A 21,352-nucleotide genomic window follows, 5' to 3' on the forward strand; every position below is an offset into this window, starting at 1 on the left:
AGTGAAATGAGCCAGGTACCTCGGTTGGAAATGCAGAAATCACCCGCCTTCTGTGTTGATCTTGCTGGGAGCTGCAGACTGGATCTGTTCCTATTCGGCCATCTTGCCAGCCACCTCCTTTGTAATATTTTTACTCTTTTTAAGTCACTGCTCAAAATATCAATCATACCATATTCAACTATAGGTAGAAGAATGTATTTTTAGGCCAAATACCATTTTAAAAATCAGCTTTTGCTTGGGAGTTTAAATATAGTTTTGACAATTTATATCAATATGAGCTTTAAAAAATGTTCTCAGTAGTAGTTTTGTACACAGAAAGAAATTATTCAGAGGTTACGTTCCGTTTTAATAATACTTATTAACCTTACAAATTCATAAACCCAGTTCTTTCTTAGAATTCTAAATTCAACATACAAATCAAATTAAGTCACTTAAATGGAGGGACTGAAACATAATTAAATTTCCTATAGTACAAGCAGTCCTCACTTTGCAGATTACCATGGTAATAATTCATGTTTATAGGAACCATGTTTATCACTTTGCATTGTTCAGTGGTTGCTGAGGTCTATTAACGTGGTACCATATAAAGCAAGGAGTGCCTGTATTTTAAACTGAATTTATATATTTAATATGTCTTATTTTTATGCTCATATTTTGGCAAACTTTCTCAAATTTTTAAATATCTTAATTTTTAGAAGTTCATATATTATGGTGACTCTTAAGTTATCTGAAGTATTCTAATACATTAATCAGTATAGGCAAATTTTCCTTTACTTTTCAGCTTAAAAACGCAGGCGGATCACGAGGTCAGGAGTTTGAGACCAGCCTGGCCAACATGGTGAAACCCCATCTCTACTAAAGATACAAAAAATTAGCCAGGCGTGGTGGTGCATGCCTGTAATCCCAGCTACTTGGGAGGCTGAGGCAGGAGAATCACTTGAACCCTGGGCAGGGAGGGGAGTGGAGGTTGCTATGAGCTGAGATCACACCTTTGTACTCCAGCCTGGGCGACAGGGTGAGACTTCGTCTCCAACAACAACAACAAAAATCCCATTCCAATTGGATATTCAGGTTTACATAGATTTATAAAAGCCTCGTCTGTTAAGTATTCTTACAATACCACATTTTTTAAGGCTTAAGTATTTAAATATCAACTATATAGATTCTTTCTAAACAACATGAAAATGTTAATAGTATAGGTTCACATCATAATTTCTGTTACTTTAAATTTTTCTGGGTTAAAAAAATCACTTAACTAGTAAGGCAACCATTTTTTTTCCCTAGTTTCTGAGGTTATTATATGTTGACTTGAGAGGCCCTGGCCTGATCCCAAGATTGATTCTTTGCTAACACACTGATAGGAACACTGATACAGACATTCTATCACATAGAAAAATGGTTGATCTCAGAGTTCTTCCTAGGTTGAAATCATAGCCATATGACTTGATATTATGAACTTAACTATTATTACTTCTTTCTGCTTCCAGAAGTCTGCACTAACATTATGGCCAACATAATTTACCACGTTAGTTGTATTTCCATTTCTTCTGCTTTCTTGAGATATTTCAGTATCTTCCTCCTGGTTCCAAAGACACATTAATGACTTTCCATTTGTGTTAGTCAGAGTTCTCCAGAGAGACAGAACTGATAGGATATATGTATATATGAAGGGGAGTTAGTTTATTAGGGAGAATTGGCTCACACAATCACAAGGCAAAGCCCTACAATAGGCCATCTGCAAGCTGGGGAAGAAAGAAGCCAGTAGTGGCTCAGTCCGAGTCCAAAAGCCTCAAAAACAGGGAAGCCAACAGTGCAGCCTTCAGTCTGTGGCCAAAGGCCAGAGAGTCCCCTGGCAAACCACTGGTATAAATCCAAGAGTCCAAAGGCTGAAGAACCTGGAGTCTGATGTTTTAGGGCAGGAGGAACCAAAGGAAGCAATCAGTGTGGGAGAAAGATGAAAGCCAGAAGATTCAGCAAGCAAGGTTATTTAACCTTCTTTTGCCTGCTTTGTTCTAGCCACGCTGGCAGCCAGTTGGATGGTGCCCACCCACATTGGGGGTGGGTTTTCCTCTCCCAGTCCACTGACTCAAATGTCAATCTCCTCTGGCAACACCCTCAAAGACACGCCCAGAAACAATACTTTACCAGCTATCTAGGCGTCCTTCACTCAAGTTAACAGCTAATATTAACCATCACCGTGTTGAATACTTTTGTTAATTTATTTTGTTCTCCTTAAATTTTATCATTTGATTTAGGCAGATGAAATACTTTAAAGAATGGTGTGAAAAGCCTCTGTTTGTAGTTAGTTCTTTTTCTATTTCTTCACTTAAAAGGAAGTTACGAATGAGATTTTAACTGTTAACAGTAGATTTTTGTGGGTGCTGTAAGTATGGACAGTTCAAATTTTTGCTTTATACTTTTCTGTATTTTCCATATTTTCTAAATGATCACTTCTTACTACATTAGAAATAATATATTATTTTTTGTTGTTGTGGGTTCTGGAATTAGATTTTTGAGATTTGAATCAGGACTCTACCATTAAGTGTTAGTGGTTAACCTTTTCCTTTAGATTACTCTTCTGCAAATGGTTGATGATAAAAGTAGTTGCCTTATGGGATTACTGCAAAGGCTCAAATAAAATAATATACTTAAAGCAGTCGGAACAGTGGTAATGCCACAATACTATGTAGAGTTGACTCTTGAACAACACAGGTTTGAACTGTGTGGGTCAACTTATACACAGATTTTTTAAGATAAAGATTACACTGAGTGTACCTGCCTCTCGTGCCTCCCATTCCACCTCCTCCACTTCTTCCACCTCTGCCACCCCTGAGACAGCAAAACCAACCCCTCATCTTCCTTAGTCTACTCAATGTGAAGATGAAGATAAAGATCTTTATGATGAACCATTTCCACTAAATGAATAGTAAATATGTTCTCTTCCTTATGATTTTCTTAATAACATTTTTTTCCAGCTCGTTTTATTGTAAGATTACAGTATATAATACATATAACAAAAAATGTGTACTAGTCGACTGTTTATGTTATCGGTAAGGTTTCTGGTCAACAGCAGGCCATTAGTTAAGTTTTTAGTGAGTCAAAAGTTGTACGCAGATTTTCAACTGTGTGGAGAGTCAGCATCCCAACCCCACTGTTGTTCAAAGATCAACTGTACCAAGTAAATGCTAGCTGTTATTATCATTAACTTTCTATAGATCACAGAGAAAGAATCACTAATGTAAACTCTTTCAGAATTATTATGACATGATATAGAAGATAGATGGTCCTTTCTTCAGCTCTTAATTTCTCTATATTGATGTTAAGAGTTCATTAGGTGTTAAGTGCATGGTACATAGTAAATGCACAATAAATGACTGTTTTTGCTAAATTGTCATCACTGGCATGTGAGTGTCCAAGTGAGGTTTAATAGAAATCCAGTCCAGAATGCAGTCATATGTTGAGTCAAGTGCTGTTTACATATCTTAAACACCATACTTTAAAGATTCTTAATAGTACATGCAGTGGTACATATTGGAGAGTGTACCTAGGCTGCATTCATAATTGTTCTTCAAAGGTAAATGATCTGATTTTAAGTTCAGTTTGTCTTCCCTAGCTCTGTTGGTACATTCAATATTTGTAATGGTATTTTTTAGTTATTGGTTTGAGTTAAACCAAGATGTTTCTCTCTAGAACATCTTGCTGGTGATGAAAAAAAAATGTTTTGGCTTCAGCATATTAGTATCCTTAAATTTATGCCTCTTTTTTTACACTAAAGACTTTTCCTATCTTATAACATGTCAGTGTAACCCTTTTTTATTTCATTTGTTATTGTAGATTCAAAACAGCAGGATCTGTTTCTCCTGAATTTTAACAGAAATTTCTAAACCCAGAAACCATTTTTTTTTTTACTTAGAAACTCAAAAGGGGGTCTGCCAAATAAGTGGTATTGTTTAAGGGTAATTTGTGGCATTTTTATTTTATCTTGTGTACATTTTTATTTCTCTGTGTGTTTGATATTATCATACTAGCTAATGTATATTGAGTGTTTTCTTTTGTGAGATGTTGTTTTAAGCCCTTTATATTTATTCATTTAATCACTAAAACAACTCTATGATATAGTTACCATTATTATGCCCAGATAAGAAGCTGAGGCTTAGTGTTAAATAACTTGCCCTGGATCTCAGAGTTAGAGGCAAAGCTAGAATTTGAGTATACACATGCTAAAGTTTGTGCTCCTGAGTACTAACTACAAAGCTGTTACATAATAGATACCTGTTACTCTTTGTGGCCTGGATGTATAGGTTACTCTTTGTGGCTTGGATGTAAAGATAAAGAAAACACAAGCATGTTTTATAACTAGAATAGCATTGGAAAGGAGGACTCTTTATATTTGGAGGAGGCATTTTTCAGAATCTATTTATTTTTTATATTTATTTTTTGAATACTAGGTAATTAAAATGCAGGACAATTTAAAATATTATTCTTTTTGTAAATTAGAAGTAATTTTTCTCCCACCAGCTTTTGAATTCCTTGAGGACAGAATTTAGGTCTTTGGTTTTATATCCCTGGCACCTACTCAGTAGTAGTTAGATACCTGTTATATTGAAATTGGCTTTAAACTTTATATCATTTTAAAGTTGAAGCACAAGAGGGTGCTATTTACTATGACACTTCTAGGTCTTAGCTCCTTTTATCTTTCTCCTTGTGAAATAATAATGCAACAGCAATTTTTTTATTGTTGTTATGGTGAGAACCATCAAGGCTCATTTTTCCCCCTTAATTTCTTCACTTCAGATTGTCGATTATTTGTTTTTTGTTGACCTTGTCCATGTAACAGATCATCAGTGTGTAATGGACCTTAGGGCTCTAGATTTCTGATGATATTAAATAATTTTTGCTAAATCAAAAGAAAATTAGGAAGTCTTTTGAGGAAGGTTTTTTGATTTTTTAAAACTGAACATAGTATCTGAGTGCTTTAAATTTTAAGAATTTTTTTCATAAATTAAGAACATGCAGTTATAATGACATTTTGCTGCAGGGTGCTTTTTTTATAGTATTCACTTTTTTTTACATGTGATATTGTTCTGGATTAAATGTGGACAGCATTTTTTTCTTCCTAAGTTAACAAATTACAGTGTCTTGGGAGTTGTGGCATGTAGTTATTTTCCTTTTATATCAGTATTTATCAGCAGAATTATAATTTTCTATTTCTATTTTAATTTTATAATTATCATGTATTTTGAACAGCCAGATAAATAATTCTGGCTGCCATTTATTAAATGGGTCTTGGGAACTATGCTGGGCACTCTATCTAAATTGTTTAACTCAATTTTTATAATAATCCAGAAAAGTAGGTAGTTTTATCTCTACCTTATAGTTCTGAGATTTAAAGGAGTTAAACGTTACTTGAGGCCACAGAGCAGGGATTTGAAGCCATGTATGTCTTCCTGGTTTCAAAGCATGTATCCTCAACACAGTACTGTGGTGCCTCTATAGGCAACCCATATTTTTTACCACTCCATACTTTACCAGAGGCACACTTAATGCTATCACGAACTTTTTTTTCTTTTTTGCCCAATATAATCTGCACATTTAGTAGGTTCTGCTGATCTTTTATAAATACATGTAAGTGAAGGGGAACTATTTAGACAGCACTTTTACCAAGATGGTCTTCTAATGGTTAAAAAAGTATGACTGCAACATATAGGTAATCAATGGAACTAGAAAAATTAAGAAAGAAAAAATAAAGGCATACTGGAAATTGTATTCTGATTAGTAAATCTAATAATGATTTAAAATCAAGTAAGACCACTCCATATCATAAACAGAAATCAGTTTCAGATAAATTTGGTCCAAACATGAAGAGTAAAATAATAAAGCTTTTGTTTTCTTCTGAGTGAATGTTTTTCCTGACCTTGCTGTAAGCCAAGATTCCTTAAAGTGGACATAAAACAATGTTAACTATAAAGAAGAAAACTGAAAAATTGGATTTTATTGGAATGGAAAAATTCTGTTCTTCCAAGGACACTGTTAGGAGAATGAAAAGGCAAGCCACAGAACTGGCAAAGGTATTTGTAATACATATGACAAAAGACTGTAGCTAGACTGTATAAAGAATTCCTATACATCAATAAGAAAATACAGACCCCTGTAATCCCAGCTACTCAGGTGTCTGAGGTGGAAGGATTGCTTGAGCCCAGGAGTTTGAGACCAGCCTGGGCAACATAGTGAAACCATGTTTCACTATGACGATAAAAATGATAAAAAAAAAAAAATGATAAAAAGACCAATAGAAAATGAGCAGAAATCTTGAACAGGCATTATGAAAATGGATATCTAAATGGGTAATACAGATGAAATGGTACGCAGTCTTAGAGAAGTACAAATTAATACCATCATATACCACCACACACCCTTGAGTACGGTTAAAGTTAAAAGATGGATAACATAAGGTGGTGACAAGGCTATGGAACTACAGAAACTCTCATATACTGCTATTTAAAGTCTAAGTGTGTATAATTGCTTTGAAAGTCTATTTGACACTGTATACTAAAGCTTAACCTACACGACTCTTTGACCTAGCAGTTCTACTCCGAGTATACAATCAGTAGATATGTGTATACGTATATATGTGTTTATTAAAAGATGTGTAAGAAATGTTCTTAACAGTACTAATTGTAATGGCACCATACTGGAAACAACACAAATTTATGTCACCAGTAGAATGGACACACTGTGATACTCTAATTCAATGGCATACTGTACAACTAAGAATGATTATCTGTTGTATTATGTAATAACCTGAATAAATCTCACAAAAAATAACAATGAATAAAAGAAGCCACTCACAAAATAGCATATATCCTATGATCTCATTTTAATATGGTTCAGACATAGATAAAAATGTATTCATAGTGTTAGGAAGTAGGGTATTGGTTACCTTTGATGGTTGATAAGTGACTGATGGACTCTGAGAAGGCTTCTATAATGCTGGTAATGTTAAAACATGATTTGAGTGTTGACTATACAGAAAAATTTATGTTATATGTTATGATTTTTGCACTTTTCTATGTGTATGTTACACTTAAGTAAATACTTAAGTGGGGGTGGAACTTAAATGGCTTTATTTTCCATAACTTTTAACTGTGATTTTCTAAATAAGTATTCAAATGATTTCTAAGTTAAAGACTATTTTCAAAGTAAATATTTTCTTCTTTTTCAATGGAAATGTCACCAGTAACTTGAGTTGTTTTCCAGAGCTCTGATATCATCCCAGGCTGTCTAGTTTCTTTAAGCAGATGTGCCTATTAATAGGGGTCTAAAGCAAAACAGTAAGGAAAAGAACTTTCCCAGCTATTTCATCAGGGCTGCCCTGGTAACAGTGAAAATTTTCCTCTTTTCACTCCTATTATTACTCGCTCCAAAAAGTTAATATTTGTTAATTGCTTACTCTGAGTTCAAGCAGCATTACTGCATTCAGTCCACATAACAGGAGTCTGTTGTATCAAAGAGGAAAAATGTATCTGAATTAGTTAGAAATAGAATGAGTAAAGTCATTTCAGGTACCATGTCACCAGGGCCTTGAGGAGAAATAGATAAAGTTGGGAGTTTGGGTGGATACTAAATGATACTAATTTTTTACCTACCAAAAAATTAAACTAAAATCTCACTTGTGGCTGACGTGTTGTAAAAGGAAAATACAAGATTTTTTTTGCCTCTACTTCTACAGTCACTCAGTACAATACATCTGACACCAGATGTGTGGGAGTTTGTCCCCCACACACCAAGCAGTTCTCCTGCTGGGTGTCCTGTAATTCAATGCTGACAGTATCTACGTGGGGATAGTATCAGATCCCATGACACAGTCCCACAAGGCTGCCCCCACTTCAGATGCCAGTTGCAAGTAGTAGGTTGTGACCTGTACTTTTGATTGAGTGATGGTAAATTGGGATTCTTGTGACCCCCCTCCTCAGTTTGATTAATTTCCCAGAGCACTTTACAGAACTCAGGGGAACACATTTACCCACTTATTATAAAGAATATTACAAAGGATACAGATGGGTGGGACCCTCATGGAGAACCTCTACTAGGGCAGTGTGGAAGGGAAATGTGGGGTCAGAGCCCCCACACAGAGTCCGTACTGGGGCACTGCCTCGTGGAGCTGTGAGAAGAGGGCCATCATCCTCCAGACCCCAGAATGATAGATCCACTGACAGCTTGCACTGTATTCCTGGAAAAGCCACAGATGCTCAACACCAGCCTGTGAAAGCAGCCAGCAGGGAGGCTGTACCCTGCAAAGCCACAGGGTTGGAGCTGCCCAAGGCCGTGGGAACCCACCTCTTGCATCAGCGTGACCTGAATGTGAGACATGGAGTCAAAGGAGATAATTTTGGAGCTTTAAGATTTGACTCCCCTACTGGATTTCAGACTTTCATGTGCCCTAATAATTCAACCAAAAAATGGGCAAAAGATTTGAATAGACATTTCTCAAAAGAAGACATACAAATGCCAAACAGGCATATGAAAAGGTGCTCAACATCATTGATCATCAGAGAAATGTAAATCAAAACTGCAGTGAGATATCTCATCCCAGTTAAAATGGCTTATATGCAAAGTCAGGCAATAATAAATGCTGGCAAGGATGTGGAGAAAAGGGAACCCTTGTACACTTGGTGAGAACATAAATTAGCACAACCACCATGGGAAGCAGTTTGGAGGTTCCTCAAAAAACTAAAAATAGAGCTACCATAGGATCCAGCTCACTACTGGGTATATATTCAAAAGAAAAGAAATCAGTGTATCAAAGAGATATCTGCACTCCCATACTTGTTGCAGCACTGCTTAGAATATCCAAGATTTGGAAGCAACCTAAGTGTTCATCAGCAGATGAATAATGGATAAAGAAAATGTGGTACATATACACAATGGAGTACTAGCAAAGAGAATGATATTGTCATTTGCAGCAACATGGATGGATAGAACTGGAGATCATTATGTTAAGTGAAAGAAGCCAGACACAGAAAGATAAACATTATATGTTCTCCTTAATTTTAGGATCTAAAAATCAAAACAGTAGAACTCATGGACATAGAGAGTAGAAGGATGGTTACTAGAGACTTGGAAGGGTAGTGGGGGGTTGGAGAATGGTGGAGATGGTTGTGGAGATGGTTAATGGATACAAAAAATAGAATGAATAAGACCTACTATTTGATAGCTCAATAGGGTGATTATAGTCAATAATCATTGAATTGTACATTCAAAAATAAGTAAAAATGTATAATTGGATTGTTTATAACACAAAGGATAAATGCTTGAGGGGATGGTACCCCATTTTCCTTGAAGTGATTATTGTGCATTGCATGCCTGTATCAAAACATCTCATGTACCCCACAGATATATATACCTATTGTATACCCACAGAAATTAAATTATAACTAGACAAAATTAACTGTATATATTAACTATAATAATTTTGTTGTCACCTCCTTGTGGTGAGGTCAAGTGTTTTGAGTATCTGCTTAAATTGCTATGTCCTGCTAATAATTTCCCCATGAGCAAAAAGTAATCTCTTCTGGTTCTTGTGTATTTTTCATCATGTTTATTCAATATTGTAACCTTGAATAACACCACAGTAACTCCCATACCAAGTGCCACTAGTGATGGTGGAAGTGTCCCCAAGAAGCAGAGAGTGTCATGAAATTACCAGCAAAAGTTGAATCACTTGATATGTACCTTAGATTGAAATCTGCAGCTGTGGTTGCTTTCCATTTCAAGATAAGTGGATCCAGCATATAGACCATTGTACAACAAGAAAAGGAAATTTTTAGGAAATTTCATGAAGTCGTACCCCAACAGGCATGACAACGTTATTTCACATTTTTTGCGAAATATGAAATATGTGTTAATTAACTATGTCATCGGTAAGGCTTCCATCAATAATAAACTATTAGTAGATTTGGGGAAGTCAAAGTTAGGCATGGATTTTCAACTGCCTGGAAGGTTGGAGTCCCTAACCCTACGTTGTTCAAGGATGAACTGTAGTTACATGTCCACTTAGCCATCTAACATTGATGCCAGGAAGGAACCTTGGATTGTGGATGTGTAGAAACGTGCCCTACATAGGAGCAACTATAGCAAGAAGCCTCTTGTTTACATTTTACCCCTTTCCCCATAGGATCACCTGTGAATAGTGGGATGACTATTCATTTCAATGAACTAGGGATAGTCCTGGTTTATAGCTGTTGTTCCAGGCTGTTATTACATTATAATAATGTTGCATACTATTATATAATTTATTATTAATAGCTGTTCCTTTTTAGTTTTAATACTACCCTATTTAGGATGATAAATGATGTGGTTCCTTTATCTTAAGTTACCACTGAAAGGGTTGGTGAGAATAGAAATGGGAATAGAATAGTCAATGACAACTATGCAAGGTGGAATTTAAGAGATTGATTTTTGAAGGTTTGCATCAGGGATCATCAAGATCATCTCAATGATTTACTAGGATGCACTGGACTCAGAAGTTGCTATATTCATGCTATGGTTTATTATAGTGAAAGGATACAGAGTAAAATCAGCAAAGGCACGTGGGATGAAGTCTGGAAGACTCCAGTTGCAAGCTGTCAGGTGTTCCTTTCTACTGGAGTTACACAGGACATGCTTAATTTCCCCCAAAATATGTGATAATGTGTACAGAGTATTCCCAACCAGGGATGTTTACCCTGGGGGTCAGTCACACAGGTATGTCATGCCTGCATGACTGACCTTGGCTACTTAAGCTTCAGATCCTCGGAGAAAAAGCAGGCATTCACTATAAATCACATTATTAACATGAAGTACCTGCTCAAATTGGTACAGCATGGCTCAAGACCTCCAGCACACAAAAACACTCTAATCAGACAACTTTCTGAAAGGTCGGAGCTTAGTTCTCAGGAGCTGGCCAAGGGCTAGTCCTGAAAACGGTCCATTTATGGGAATGTGCAGAGTTTGAACAATGCAAGCCTACTGAAGTGACTCTTCCACATGAGGTCATACAAGTTATTCAGTTTAGAGTTTGAACCCAGGTAAGTCTGATTCCAAAGTCTGTGCTTTTTCCATAAGTAGTTTTTAGTGGTCTTTATACTGATTTGATAATTAAAAATTACTGGCTACATTAGATATAGTAGGGACTTGGACTGTGTGCCTCACCTATCTTGATAGATATTTCCTAATGAGCTTTCTTCCCCCTCACATCAAAATAAGGAGGCTTAGTTGAGTATTTTTAAGTGCTTTTGTAAGAAATGGTACTAAGACTTTCTAGTTTTAGTCATTTTCAAAAAAAGTTTATTTTGTTTTCTATACTTACGTATTGAAAAGTAGTTTATCTGTAGTTAAACTTGGTAGCACTCTATTCTGTTTTTACTTTTTTTGCATTAATACAGTTTTTAGTTTGAAAAAGGTAAATGTATAATACAAAATTTTAGTTCATAATTAAGAATTGCCTTCCTTATAGATAATAGTTTTGAATAAATTTAAACAGTTCTCAAAACCTTTTTTCTTTTTCCATAGGTATTTGTGGAAACATTAGACAAATGTTTTGAAAATGTCTGTGAACTGGATTTGATTTTCCATGTAGACAAGGTACTATTTCTATTGTCACATCTAAGCTTTTAAAGAAAAACATTAACTTATAATTGTCATAGCAAAAATGGCTTTAATGAATAATTCTATTTTTATTCTTTTATTATTCAATTCATAAATTGTTTTTACTATGATCCAGGCTTTGTGCTTGGTGGAGAAGATTCAGATCCTGCCTTAGAGGAGTTCACATCTAAGGGTGGAAACAATGGCACTAACAAATAATAATAGTATGTATAGCATGTTAATGGGGACACAGCTGAACCACTTACCTCTGCCTAGGAGACTGTGAATGGAGGAAATTACATTTAAACTGGATTTTTAAGGGATTAGTAGACATTTCATACATAGAAAAGGAGAGGATGGTCCTACTGGCAGAGATATAAAATATAGGCCTTTTTGTGAGGGGGGACTGATACTGATCAACAGGCCTAATTTAAAAGAACCATTAATGCCATGACTTTGAACTTTATTGTGAGGCAATTTAATGTTTTTAAGCAAGTTTTTACTGACATTATTATTGCTTTGTTTGTATATTTTTTTGATAGAATGATTTTTTCTTGTGTTATGGAGATTGGATTGATAGACTGGGAAATTAAACACATGGAAATCAATTAAGAGTTTATTGCAGTAGTCCAGAAAGAAATGACTAAGACACTACGATGAGGTTTGAAAGAAGGAAAAACACTAAGATTAGGTTTGGAAGAAGGTAGAATTGATAGGATTTGATGGCTTATTGAAAGCTGAAGATGAGAGAAAGAATGACAGATTTCTACCAGTATTAGTAGATATTTGTGATACGGAACTTAGGAGGAAGAGATTCCACTTTCACTATGTGCAGATTTTTTTCTGTATTAAGTTTGTATAATCTAAGAGATTCTTTATGAGTGATTCAGCTATTGAGTAAGAGTCTGAAAATTTTAGCAAAAAAAGGTCCAGTGTGATTTTTAAAAATTGGCTTTATCGAGTCATAATTTACAGGTGTTAAAAGTCAACAGTTTCAAGCTTACAAAACTTAAGTTTCGACTAGTGTGTATAGTACATGTAACCAGCATCACGATCAAAGTAGTACAAGGAATGCATTTCATTATTTGTGAATGTCAAAAAATTGCTTTTCTCTTTGGCCAGTATTCTAGATCATATCTCTCATTTACCAAGTGATTTGATTTTATAAATTAATTCATTTTGGACAGAGTACTTAAGCATGATATTTTTATGAGTCTGTTTTTAGTGTTCTACTGTTTTCTCTAATTGCTATGTCTAATGCTTTTTCACCCTTACAAAGACTCTTGTTATTTTTAGTCATTAGGGTTCACTGTATTCAAAATTATGTTTGAAGACCAGGTGCAGGTGCTCATGTCTGTAATCCCAGCACTTTGGGAGGCTGAGGCCGGAGGATTGCTTGAGCCCAGGAGTTTGAGGCCATCCTGGGCAACATGGCAAAACCCGGTCTCTACAAAAAAATATAAAAATTAGCCAGGTGTGGTGTTAGGCATCTGTAGTCCTAGCTGGTTGGGAGGCTGAGGAGAGGGGATCACCTGAGCCTGGGGAGGTTGAGGCTGTAGTGAGCCATGATTGTGCCACTGAATTTCAGGCTGGGTGACAGAGTGAGACCCTGTATCAAAAAAGAAAAAAAATTATGTTTTCGTACATGATTAAAATTTTTAGAAAGCTGTGTTTTAAAGTGACTGCTGAGAGGCCATCATTAGCTTATATAAATACATTTACCATCTTTTAAGAAAATTGAGGACTCTCTTGTGAAATGTGATAGTAAGAGTAAGGTTCTTACATTTTTTTTTTACTAGAGAAAGAGAATAAAAGTTTTTAAGGAAATTAAGCTGTACTCATCTGCAACTTCCATACATGACACAAAATGTTTTTAAAACTTCTATTTCTCATTAGTATGCATTCATTTTAGAAAAATCAGAAAATACAGATGAGAAAAATATGTGAAAATCATCCCTATCCCAGAGATTGCCTAGTGTTAACATTTTAGAATATGTATAGTTCTTGATTTTACATCTTTAAAACAAATAATCTTTAAACAAATACATCTTTAAAACAATAAAGATGGGATCATACAATATGTATTTTGTGTTAGCCTGTTCATTTTACACAACACTATATCACTATTTTAGAACCTGCCAAAATTAGCTGCCTCTCTTTTCTCTGGGCTAAGATCTTGTTTCATTTTTTCAAGGCAAGGAGACAAAAGTTTTAGGATACCAAGAGTCAGAGATCAAATAAGTATTTCCTTTCTATTCTCCAAGACAATGCTAACTTTGCTTTTAGCCCTTTGATGAAAATTATTTTCAACTTAAAAATGTATATACATTTTTTTAAATTTCAACTTTTAAGCAGCTGTGGACCTTCCAGTAGTAGGGATCTTCTGACTGGCTCAGCTCACGTTTTCTTTTCTTTTTTTTTTTTTTTTTTTTTTTTTTTTTTGAGATGGAGTCTCGCTGTGTCACCCAGGCTGGAGTGTAGTGGCAATCTCGGCTTAATGCAAGCTCCGCCTCCCAGGTTCATTCCATTCTCCTGCCTCAGCCTCCAGTCCCCGCGTCAGCCTGGGACTACAGGCACCCACCACTGCACCTGGCTAATTTTTTTGTATTTTTTTAGTAGAGATGGGATTTTACGATGTTAGCCAGTATGGTCTTGATCTCCCGACCTCGTGATCCACCTGCCTCGGCCTCCCAAAGTGCTGGGATTACAGGTGTGAGCCACCACGCCCAGCCACAGCTCACATTTTCTTAAAACATAGGGAGGTTTGCACACAACCCTCAGACTGCTTCTGGGTCACAACTGAGTAGATGAAAAGAGAAAGTTGTAGAGAATACCCGTTTTGTTATCAATCAGGATGAGCTAATTGATGCTGCAGTAGCGAACATGAAAATGTTAGCCACTTAAAACAAAAAAGGGTTATTTCCCGTTCACGCAGTATGTTTATCATATTCCACATGCTGTCATTTTGGGATCCATGGTAGCAAAGCTGCCACTATCCAGAACATTGTTAGTTTCTATGTCAGAGAGAAAAAAAGTTTTCATTGGGTAAATTTATCTGCTTTTCAGGGTATCACAGATGATAATTGTACCAAGTATTTTGCCACTACAAACATGGATCAGTAACTTTCCAGCCTCCAATATAACAGTTTCTATGTGGCCAGCTGCCCAGCCTGTAAACCACTGTCACACATTTTCTTTTATTGTGGTTGTTACCAGTTTCTTTTTATAAATCTTTACATGCTAATAACTGTATCAATCACATAGGCTAGTGTAGTCACCCTGAAGTAGTGGGACAGACCCACCCCTACTCAGAATTGGTTTGGATGTAGAGACTAACAATGTCACAGGTGCCCCAAGAGGATAGGAAAAGATTTATTACTCACATAATGAGGCTTTCTGGAGAAAGCAGAGAACAACACGGGGCTTGGGTTTTATGGTGGTTTGGTGGTGGGGATGGGGTGTGAGGATTTCTGCATGTGGGCCAGGTCTTAGGTGGTCTGAACTTTCTACTAGTGTAAAGGAAGGAGCATCCAGACCTTCTTAACAGCTTGCCCAGATATGGGGCAGAAGAGGAATGGGGACTAGTAAAATTTGAAGGCTGTGAGCAGACAAACATCAAAAATGGAGTCAGACCCTTTATCACGTACAGCTAAGGTATGCTGTGGTTATTACCCCTAAAATCCTAAAATATGAATCATTCAGTTTGTTTCTTACTTACACTATATGTTTATTGTGGATTTGCTGGGAGAGCTGCTGAGTTATCTGCCCATTTCCTGTATAGTGTGGCTCCAATTGGGTGGCCCCGTGTTGTTGCCCATATTGGAACAAAGCATCAAAATCCAGGGCAAAATGAGAGAACTAAAGATTCTGTGCAGGGCTTGGTTTGGAGGATGTATGACTTTGATAATGACAGCTATTAATACACTCTGTTCTCCTCTCTGCATTCCCCCACTTGCCTCCACAAGTGATTAGGGTAGAGATCTGATTGGAGGCCCGTGTCTTTCATACCCTTGAGGCTGAGAGTATGAAGACTTAAGAGCAGAGTGGTTTCCTCCAACCTGGTCCCTCTTGAGGATTTGGACAGCCTGGTCTTTAACCACAGGCACAGAATGAGAGACTCCTTTTACTTTCACCAAATAAAGGATCTAGCCATTAATAACATCTTGGAAGCCAGCCCTGAGCACAGTAAGCCAATAGAAAAAAAGCACTGCCATCTGAACAAGAGAGATGAACAGATTGAACAATCAGAATTACGCTCCATGGAAAAGAACTACTGGAGAAGATAGAGTAACACTTGAAATTTTATAATTTTAAAATTTATTTATTTTGGTATGGCTGGGGTCTTGCTGTGTTGCCCAGGCTGGTCTTGAACTCCTGGCTTCAAGTGATCCTCCTGCCTTGGCCTCCCAAAGCGTTGGGATTACAGGTGGGAGCCACCACCTGGCCTCACTTGAAATTTTAAAATGATTTTAAAAGTACTTAAGATTTGGAAAAGTCTTCTTGGGCTTGAAAAGAGTTTTTCAGACTGAAAACTTTTAAAGAAGGTGGTCACAATTGAGGCTTGAATTAAAGGTAGAAGATCAAGTGTAGGAAATAATCCCAAAGCATAAGACTGAAAGATAGAAAACATGAAGAAGAAGATAAGAGACTTTGAAGGATACATTTAACATGTATTATACAAGTACTTGGAGGGTCTTATCCAATTGAGAGAAAAAAGAATGAGTAATAATTAAAATATTTTAGTAGGAAAACAAGGTCTCTCAGTGGTCTAAAAAGACTTGATATTTGTTTTATAAATAATAATAAAGTCATTTAAGAGGGAGAGGTATTTATTAATGGGAAGTATAAGCGCAGTAGAGTCTCATATTTAAAAGGAAGAGAATAGCATAATAAAATTAGATCAAACTTACAAATATTGGGAGAAAAGAGAAAGTACAATTAAAAGTAGAAATAATATTCAATACACTAAAAGTGCATAGAATGAAATAATTCACTGAAGACAAAGATGGGTTTAAATAAAAGGCACAGTTTATATAGGAAAGGCCAGATAAATTCTAGAGTATTTTTCTTTATAGTTACCAATTTTCATAACTGGTTGCTTTTCTAATATCCACCAAAAAAGATCATTTAAGTTTTTTAGTATCCTATGACATAAAATTTTTAATATATTTGATTTGTTTTAGTCAGTTGCAGATATTATTTTCTTTTATGTTCAAGTTGCCCATCTTTGGCCAGTGGGAACCCCTTCAGATTATCTTTGCTAGTTCATTTGTCCTGACCTACCTCCTGTCATAGGCTTTGGTAGCTGTCTTGTGTTGTGGTCCAGCTAGATGTTCCAAACTCATTTTATTCATTTCCTGTTCCAGACATATTGTCAACCATTCTTTTCTAGGAGCCCTGATTCCTTTTTGTTGGTGATGGTATATAGTGACTACAGTCTAGAGATGCTCATAATTACGAAGCTGTTCATTGTTTCTTGGCCTTTTCAATGAACAGAGCATCTTATATATTTTCTGCTCCAGCCCTCAAGTCAGCCATTTCTCCAAGGAACCCTGGCGTCTTTCAGTAGAGAATGATGTTTAGAAATGACGATTTGGGCACTGTGTTTGCTCATTGTTACTGGGGTGACATGACTCCTGGTTCTTAGTGAACTCAGCTGGGAAATAGATGTATGTATACACGCACAGCTGTTTCTGGATCTTGATATGTATATTAAAAATCATTGACCACTTCTTAATACCTCAGAATCCAGTACAATACTACAGAATTTCTTCTGGCTTTCTCGTTTTCCATATTTGCAACTTGCTTCTCTGACAGAGATCAGTGAGAGATCTCATTATAAAAATGTGTCTAATAATTAATGTTGATTCACTGTTTTAAATTTTTATATTTTTGTTTGCTTGCTCTTACCAACACAGTTTCATTTATCACTGTCATATGTATATCAGGCACCAGTCTCTTTTATGGTTTTCCTAACTTAATTTCTCATTCTTTCCTGCCTCTAACTTTCAATTCTTTATTTTCTTGCAGAACTGCGAAAATTAATGTATATAATATGTTCTCATTTGTGTAAATTAGATATGCATATACACACATATAACAAGTATGTGCACAGCAAGTTTTCTAGGATACCTAAGATATAGCTAGCTGATTAGCTTTGGATAAAGGGACCTAATAACGGATGCAGAGTGTGGTAGAGACTATTGTTCATACTTAAGTTTCTGTATGAACTTTTAGTCATTTGCCTATATTCTTTTTTTTTTTTTTTAAGTTACGGTAGTTTTCAAAACACTGTGATGTCTGGTTTGGTTTGGTTGGCTAGGAAAATTAATTTACATAAATTTGTCTTCAAAATATGTGCATGAGGTGTCCATGTTTCCAAAATGAAAAATAGTAAATAATGGGGACTTTTTTTTTTTTTTTTTTTTTGAGACAGGGTCTTACTCTGTTGCCCAGGCTAGAGTGCAGTAGTGTGATTTCAGCTCACTGCACCCTCCACTTCCCGGGCTCAGGCAGTCCTCCTGGGTCAGCCTCCCGAGTAGCTGGAAGTACAGACGTGAGGCACTATGCCTGGTTAATTTTCTGCATTTTTTGTAAAGACAGGGTTTTGCCATATTGCCAGTGATCTCTCCACCTCGTCCTCCCAAAGTGTTGGGATTACAGGTGTGAGCCACCATACCCAGCCTCCAGGGATATTTTTTGAATTATGAATAAATTTGCATGAAATCTTACAAAGAAATTTAAATTGAGTAATACATATTTAACTCTAAAAGAGTTTACTGAAAAAAAAAATTACCTTATAATACCTAGTAGTTCTATGCTAAGCACTTACATAAATTATTTATTTAATTGTTGTGGTAATCCTATGAGGTACCTATATTATTTCTGTCTCTAGTTTCGTAAATAAGGTAACAGACTCAGAGAGCTGAAGTAACTGCTCAAGGGCTACAAGTAATAAGTGGTAGAGTCAGTATTCATACTTATCTAATTTTGGAGTCTCCATTTCTAACCTTACCACATTATTTTAAAAAAATTATAGCAGAGTAGATTCTTCTGTGAATGTAATTCAGCTCTGAATTGTTGATTTTTTGATCCAATATTACCTTATGAAAAGACATGAAGTTATATTTTTACTCCCCAATGGAAGACATCATTTTTAGTCATTGTAAGATGTATTTATTAGAAGAAATCTGAATATTACATGTATAGAGGATTTGGGGGTAAAAGCACTATTAAAGTACCCACAATTTAAAAAATTCTACCTTTTTCCAATCTAGAGCCTGTTAGAAGTACTGTACTATATTGCTTCATTAAGTACCATGAGTGTAAAATAACAACCTAATTATTGTTGGCTAAGAATCTGGCATAAAAAGCCCTTATAAATCATATTTTAGTATTAAACTTCACATAATAATGGTAGTTAATATTTACTAGTCATTTACTTTGTTTTGAGTACTGCATTGGATTACCTTGTTTATTCCTTTCAACAGTCCTATGAAGGTAGTACTATTGTTTTTGTTTTATAGCCCATTAAGCTCAGACTTAAGGAGGTTATGTAACTGCCTAAGACTTCACAGTAGTGATGAAAGTGGATTATGAGCCCTTACTCCAAGTTGTTTTTACCGCTCATACTTTTAACATAGACAAAGTGGTATTTGAAACAAAAAGTGAATCATGAAACTTCTTTTTAGTGAATTTTCCTTATGGGTATATATTCTTTTATTCCCTTTAGGTTCACAATATTCTTGCAGAAATGGTGATGGGGGGAATGGTATTGGAGACAAATATGAATGAGATTGTTACACAAATTGATGCACAAAATAAGTTGGAAAAATCTGAGGTAAGAATGGAAAATGCTGTAGTTAAGGAAGGTTCTAAGCATGATGACAGATTACGCATGATTTGTAGTTTTCACTGTTTGTCCTTCAGTATCACCCTTTAGGTTCAGCCGTTATGCTTATTCAGTTTTTAAAAAATGGAATATACACATATTAGTATGCTAAAGGTTCTGTGACTGTTATCTACCAAACAGCTTTGTGTATTCTTCTTTTAGCCACAGTCATAGCTGCCTTGGGTAATAAGCACAATTCCAAATCTTATTGCCTAAAAGAATTATCTGAATAATGGAATCTAATATTTGCTTTGTAAAACTTCAGTCAGTAATTACCAAGGAAATCTTAGAACTAATATTTTAAAGATATATAAATTTTGTGTTACAAAACTACTTCTGGAAAGGGAAAGGACAGGAAATGGAATTCTTATAAGGAAGTAAGTAATGTTTCAAGTTATTAATAAATGCCTAGTATGTTTGAGTTCACATTCAAAAAAGAAATTCAATACCTTAATCTTTTAATTCTAGATCTTTCCCTAAGATTTCACTGACAAGTTAGTTAAGTCACATATTTTAGACATTAGTACATATATAGCCATGGTCTTTATTGCATTCTGTAAGATCGGTTTGTTATACTTAGCTAACTTTCTGCTGTTAGATTCAACCTTAGATTGGATAAATGAGGAACGACCAGCACTTTAGCATTGTATAAAACCCTACTTCAGAATTGTAGTGACTCTTCCCTCAAGCACTAGCCTGAGTATCAGTAGCAGGTGCTGTAGCTGAGCCACCCGGGTTCACATTATTTTGGTTGTTTATTACCCTAGCAGAGGTTTAGAAAGATCAATAGTTTTATCATTTGAGGTCAAGAGTTCAAGACTAGCCTGGCCAACATGGTGAAACCCCGTCTCTACTAAAAAAAAAAAATAAAAATAAGAATAAATTAGCTGGGCATGTAGAGCGCATGTGTAATCCCAGCTACTCGGGAGGCTGAGGCACAAGAATCACTTGAACCCCAGAGGTGGAGGTTGCGGTGAGCTGAGATCACGTCACTGCACTCCTGGGCAACAGAGTAAAACTTCATCTCAAAAAAAAAAGAAAGATCAATAATTTTGATATCTCATTCACCACCCAACTTGTTTGAGGATACTCTTAAACATTTGGTATTTGCAGTCATAACTCAGATTGGAAAAAACAAACTTTATTTTTATAATTATTAGTGTTAAGCTCAGATGTTTCGTTGATTTAAAGTAAATATTACTATGAAAGCATCAAGGTATTAAAAATACACTGGCATTAATTTACAACAGGTGAGTTCTTAAAAATTTTACCTTGTTGGCATTTTAAAGGATCAGTTTAACTCAATTATGTGTCCATTTTAATTGAAGAAAACACAGGATGAAGAATAAACCTCAAATCTAGAAACAGTTGAAGCTTATAAAACATTTTCCAATGTTCTCTTTTAAATTTAAAATAGTCTTGCATTTTTCTTTATCTCAATTTCTCATTCCTGTTGGTTTCCCAAAGGAGAAGTTTATAATGGTGATTTAGAGCTAAGATTATCTTAACTAACTATATGTTTTGTTTGTCCTATAGCCAATTTTTAAAATATTGGCTTTTGAAAGTGGAAAACATAAATTAGGTTAATAGAGAAAATTTTGTTTTAGGAAAAGGAAAAAGACTCATAATTTAATTTAGTATAACTGACTTGCAGTATATTATTTAGTAAAGAAAAGATTATTATAAACCCTGAGCTATTGCTTTTAAAGTTTTAAAAGAACTTAAAATGTGTGTCATTTGTTAAACATTGCTTTGCAAAACTGTATGGTTATAGATTTTAAATGCGAAGGGACAAACAGTGATGCAATCCTTTAATAACTGGTATAATGAATGAGT

At 35.5% G+C, this 21,352-nt stretch overlaps 1 protein-coding gene across 2 annotated transcripts in view; it reads left to right on the forward strand.

Annotated features, from left to right (window-relative positions):
- AP3S1 (adaptor related protein complex 3 subunit sigma 1) overlaps positions 1-21,352 on the forward strand; it is a 72,423-nt gene that overhangs the window by 41,926 nt on the left and 9,145 nt on the right. For both annotated transcript variants that reach the window (XM_002815798.6, XM_054555841.2), the window contains exons 4-5: positions 11,551-11,622; positions 19,358-19,465. In XM_002815798.6, the coding sequence (XP_002815844.3) occupies positions 11,551-11,622; positions 19,358-19,465 (180 nt within the window). The remainder of the gene's footprint in view (positions 1-11,550; positions 11,623-19,357; positions 19,466-21,352) is intronic.

This window comes from Pongo abelii, chromosome 4 (genome assembly GCF_028885655.2).
Source record: "Pongo abelii isolate AG06213 chromosome 4, NHGRI_mPonAbe1-v2.0_pri, whole genome shotgun sequence".
Classification (NCBI taxonomy): Eukaryota; Metazoa; Chordata; class Mammalia; order Primates; family Hominidae; genus Pongo; species Pongo abelii.